The 4,883-nt window shown below is 42.9% G+C and overlaps 1 protein-coding gene across 1 annotated transcript; it reads left to right on the top strand.

Annotated features, from left to right (window-relative positions):
• Nucleotides 1–1,741: 1,741 nt before the first annotated feature.
• On the top strand, nucleotides 1,742–4,059 carry LOC102206780 (peroxisomal trans-2-enoyl-CoA reductase-like). Its single transcript, XM_005740176.1, has 8 exons — nucleotides 1,742–2,050; nucleotides 2,340–2,473; nucleotides 2,550–2,715; nucleotides 2,796–2,877; nucleotides 2,987–3,083; nucleotides 3,165–3,275; nucleotides 3,508–3,619; nucleotides 3,710–4,059. The coding sequence occupies exons 1-8, from the start codon at nucleotides 1,939–1,941 to the stop codon at nucleotides 3,790–3,792; spliced, it is 897 nt and encodes a 298-aa protein (XP_005740233.1). The 5' UTR covers nucleotides 1,742–1,938; the 3' UTR covers nucleotides 3,793–4,059.
• Nucleotides 4,060–4,883: the final 824 nt, after the last annotated feature.

The following is a 4,883-nucleotide window of genomic DNA, read 5'->3' as shown; positions in this document are numbered from 1 at the left end:
CTATTTTCTGCACATTCCAGCACATAAAATAAAATATTTTTTGTGTTTACACACACACTCTTTCAAATAGATGCAAGTCAAACACAGCAGAAAATAAATAAAGTCAAAGACTAGCGGTCCTGTTGCTCTATTTTCACCTGTAAAGCAGGACTGCGGTAGGCGGAGGTTTAGGTGTGCCGCGGTCAGTTGAAGAATCCGAGGCTTTCTCTGTGAATTTCCCATTACGTCGTTGCGCACTCGGTGCTTGCTTGGAAGTTTAGGGTTTTTTTCGCTGTAAAAAAACGTTTTCTTCCCACGCACAACGGACGCTAATGTTTTTTTACTTCCACACTTTAAACGCTGCACGCTCATACTCTCTCCCACAATCAATATGTGATCCATTGTTGATCTGCACACAGCTGTTGTCACTAACAGCGCACTCGCTTACGTCACTGTCGTGAGACATTCTCGCAAAGAATCACGGTTTTAGTAACGCAGTAACGCAGCGTTCCTACGGGAAAGTAACGGTAATCTAATTACCGTTTTTGCAATAGTAATCCCTTACTTTACTCGTTACTTGAAAAAAGATTACAGTAACACATACATACAGTATCGCGTTACTGCCCATCTCTGCAGACCACAGTGCATGGCCTGAAGCTCCAGAGGGGAGAACCTGGATGCTCTGAATGAACTGGTAGACCCAAAAAGGAAACTCTGATTCAGTCATGGGACGCGCGAGAGCACAAAATCCCCACGCCAAAAAGCATCGTGGACTCTGAGCCACAAACACGGTTAATCACACCGTGCTGGCCTGGTCTGTATTTGTAGTGTGTGACTGATTATTGAGAATCTGCACATAATTTTATGTAATTAATAGCACTACAAGTGTCCAGAGGTAAAGATTTGTAACATTCCAGCTGCTGAAATGTACATATCGTTTTTCTTTCCAATGCTCTTGTCAGTAAGTCTTTGAACAAAATTTAATAAAACTGTAAAACAGAACAATATCACTTGTATTTTTTATTTGTTTTATTTAACCTCTTCGCGTCTGTTTTGAACTCATTATCTCATAAAAGAGTCTTAAAAGATGTCTAATTATATATTAAACAGATGGGAAATACTTAATATCATATTTAGCACTTCTTTGGTTACAGCAGTTGACAGGAATATGAAATGACATTAGTACTAATAATGATAATATGTGGAAAGGGATTCTCTGCCTGGCAGATATGTTGTATTATAGAAGGTTACAGCATGTGGTATCAAAGGTTTCCTGCATCTGTTCTTGGGGAATTGTGTAAATTGCACTTGAGAAACCAAAGAATGTGATCCCCATTATTAGAAATGGGAGTAAGCTCTCGACAGCATGTAGATGATTACAAACTGTTCTCGCAGTTTTGACCTGTGTGCGTTTTAGTTTCGCTCTTACAGCAGGCGACAGGGAAGGGGCGTTTGAAAATAAATGTTAGAGCAAATGCAAACAGAAAAACGCCTCTTGCTGACGTAATGTTTGCCTCCTTGTATGTGTGAAGTTGAGGTTTGATTGACATATTATCCACTAATTGGTCGGTGATTTTATCCAGGCAGGTAATGCAGTGATAATGTTAATTAACTATTTAAAGGTAGTTAATCGCTGTTAACTTTGTCCGAGGAAGTGAAAATCGTCAATGTCAGCATTTTGTGTTTGTTACAATTACAACATCACAATAATTCCAGTAAAAAAACTGTCCCTATTCACGCTTCCACTTTCGTCTCACTTTACGGAAGCACAGCTTCATACATTTTGCGGTCAGCATTACTAAAACATGGACCACAGTAGTCAACAGTGCTATTACATCCAGGGTGAAGTACTGGAACCAGTAGAGTTCACGGAGAGCCGATTTGAGTTGCTTTGCTCCTTTATGCCGCATCACAAATTCTGACTCCCTCGGCCTTCCTCAGCGGTACCACGCAACAAGGATGGGGGCTTCCAGTGTTTTCCGACCGGGCTTGTTCAACCATAAAGTTGCAATAGTGACGGGTGGAGGCACCGGGATCGGTAAAGCTATCTCTGCGGAGCTGCTGGAGCTGGGTGAGTGAGTTCTAATAGTTGTTGTAGTGCAAAGAGTCTGAAGTGAGGAGCAGCTGAGTGACAGCAAGTGAACTTCGACACAGTTACAAACAAGTCTGTAAGAGTCGCACCAGTGACCGCGGTCAAGTGCGCGCAGGGACACTGTGAAAGTGTGGCTGTGAGTGTTCGCTAACAGCTGGAAACACCAAACATCTGGTGGCTGTCAGTGTTGTTTCACAGTAAATTGACTCGAAGCTTTATTTCGGAAAGTGCTGTAATTGTTTTTCGTGGCTCACTTGTTGGTCTTCAGGCTGCAGTGTGGTGATCTCCAGCAGAAAGGCAGACAGGCTGGAGGCAGCAGCTCGGGAGATGAGACAGAAAATCCCTCCCTCCAGTCCTGCAAGTGTCACTGCTGTGCCCTGTAACATCCGCAGCGAGGAGGAGGTGAGCAGCTCTGCATCTGCTGCTCGTTTCAGTGCGTAAGTGGCTGATTTTCTTTTTGTCTTTCTGTCATTTGAAGGTGAAGGCTCTTGTGTCATCAGTGCTGAAGCGATATGGCCGTATAGACTTTCTGGTGAACAACGGAGGAGGTCAGTTCAGCAGCCCTGCAGAAGACATGTCCTCTAAGGGCTGGAAGGCTGTGGTAGACACCAACCTGACAGGAACCTTCCACTGCTGCAAGGAGGGTGAGCCGGGCACAGATAACACAGGCTTTGGTGTTTGTGGTTTGGTCTCTCAGCGTGACCGTCATTGTTCTCCCCTCCAGTCTACACAGCATGGATGAAGGAGCACGGAGGCGCCATCATCAGCATCATCGCCAATATGTGGAACGGCTTCCCAGACGCGGCGTAAGAACAGTTTCCCTCATTATTCACACACAAATCTGCAAAGTCACACAGTTTAACAAAAGAAAAATAAATTTGCCTGCTGCGTGGTGTGTCTCCTCCTCCCCGACAGCCACACAGGAGCAGCGAGGGCAGCGGTGGATAACTTAACTAAGAGTCTCGCCATCGAGTGGGCAGCCTCGGGGGTCCGAATCAACGCTGTTGCACCTGTGCGTACAGCTCAGCACTTAATCAGTTTTGTTTCAGTTTTTCAAGATGTGCATGATTTTCATCTCTCTGTTTGGCTGCAGGGTAAAATCTTTTCCAAAACAGCGATGGAGAACTATAAAGGGAATAGACCAGATCTTTTCAAGATGTCCGTTCCATTCACTCCTTCGAAGAGGCTGGGAGTGCCCGAAGAGGTTTGTTAGAGAAAAAAGTCTCCTTAAAATGTGTTACAGACAGAATGACTTTAACATATAAGTCGGAGTAATTCTAATTCTGAAAAACGAAAAAAGAACCCAGACCCCAAAGGTCTCACAGTGCTCCATAAACAGCATTAGGATATAAAGAAGTTGTGAAGCCATACAATAGAAGGAGAAAGGTTAAAGCACAACTGTACTGAACAATTTTTGAATTGCCGTCTTTGCCCAGGTCTCATCTGCAGTGTGTTTCCTGCTCTCTCCTGCTGCTTCCTACATTTCTGGAGCCACGTTGAAGGTCGATGCGGGACAAAGTTTGTATACATCCATGTGGGAGATACCGAGTACGTATAGCTCTCTAACACAACTGCACTGTAGTCTTCCCAGTATATATTAGATTTAGTACGAGGAGCTAAATTCTTGTTTGTCTCCAGACCACAGTGCATGGCCTGAAGCTCCAGAGGGGGAGAACCTGGATTCTCTGAATGAACTGGTCGACCCAAAAAGCAAACTTTGATTCACTCATGGGACGCGCGAGAGCACAAAATCCTCACGCCAAAAGGCATCGTGGACTCTGAGCCAAAAGCATTATCAAGCACTGTATTTGTAGTGTGTGACTGATTATTAAGAGTCTGCACATAATTTTATGTAATTAATAGCACTACAAGTGTCCAGAGGTAAAGATTTGTAACATTCCAGCTGCTGAAATGTACATATTGTTTTTCTTTCCAATGCTCTTGTCAGCAAGTCTATGAGCAAAATTTAATAAAACTGTAAAACAGAACAATATCATTTGTGGGTGTTTTTATTTATTTAACCTCTCCGTGTCTGTTTTGAACTCATTATCTCATAAAAGACTCTAAAAGATCCCTGATTACATTACACAGATGGGAAATACTTTATATCATATTTAGCACTTCTTTTGTTACAGCAGTTGACAGAAATATGAAATTACATTAGAAAAACGCCTCTTGCTAACGTATTGCTTGCCTCGTATGTGTGAAGTTGAGGTTTAATTTACATATTATCCACTAATTGGGGGATAATATGTGGTAATTATTTAAAGGTAGTTAATCGCTGTTAACTTTGTTCGAGGAAGTGAAAATAGCATTTTTGTGTTGTTTACAATTACAACATATATTACAGTAACCCCAGTAAAACACACACACACACACAAACTGTACTTATTCCTGCTTCCTCCTCCGTCTTAGTGATCCTTCCAGTTGTGTCCTTCATCTTCTCTATCCATTGACGAGTCTTGTGGTCCGTTTCCAATATGAACTCCCATCCAAGAAGATAATACTTAAAGGAATAGCATGACTATTTCATCAAGGTAAACTGCAGCTAAATGAGATATGTCAGACAGTACCTGATCCATCAGTGTATGGAACGTTGCTGGGGCACCATGCAGTCCAAAAGGCACGACTTTAAACTGGAACAAGTCCTGCGGGGTCCAGAAAGCAATCAGCTCTTTTGAGTGCCCAGTCAGTGGTACCTGCCAATAACCCTTGCAGAGGTCTATTATTGTTAGATATCTTGCCTTCCCAAGGTGCTCAACTATGTCATCAATGCAGGGAGTTGGATGTGAATCAGATTTTGGAAGGCCAC

Source organism: Pundamilia nyererei, unplaced genomic scaffold, assembly GCF_000239375.1.
Source record: "Pundamilia nyererei isolate P.nyererei 1_Seehausen unplaced genomic scaffold, PunNye1.0 scaffold00098, whole genome shotgun sequence".
NCBI lineage: Eukaryota > Metazoa > Chordata > Actinopteri > Cichliformes > Cichlidae > Pundamilia > Pundamilia nyererei.
The sequence above is the reverse complement of the archived record's forward strand: the minus strand, read 5'-3'. Positions and strand labels throughout refer to the sequence as shown.

Excerpts from the sequence above, each read along its gene's own strand:
- LOC102206780 (XM_005740176.1), top strand. The coding sequence starts at position 1,939 with ATGGGGGCTTCCAGTGTTTTCCGACCGGGCTTGTTCAACCATAAAGTT. Across the intron at positions 2,051-2,339 it reads TGCGGAGCTGCTGGAGCTGG|GCTGCAGTGTGGTGATCTCC; the intron begins GTGAGTGAGTTC and ends GTTGGTCTTCAG. Across the intron at positions 2,878-2,986 it reads AACGGCTTCCCAGACGCGGC|CCACACAGGAGCAGCGAGGG; the intron begins GTAAGAACAGTT and ends CCTCCCCGACAG.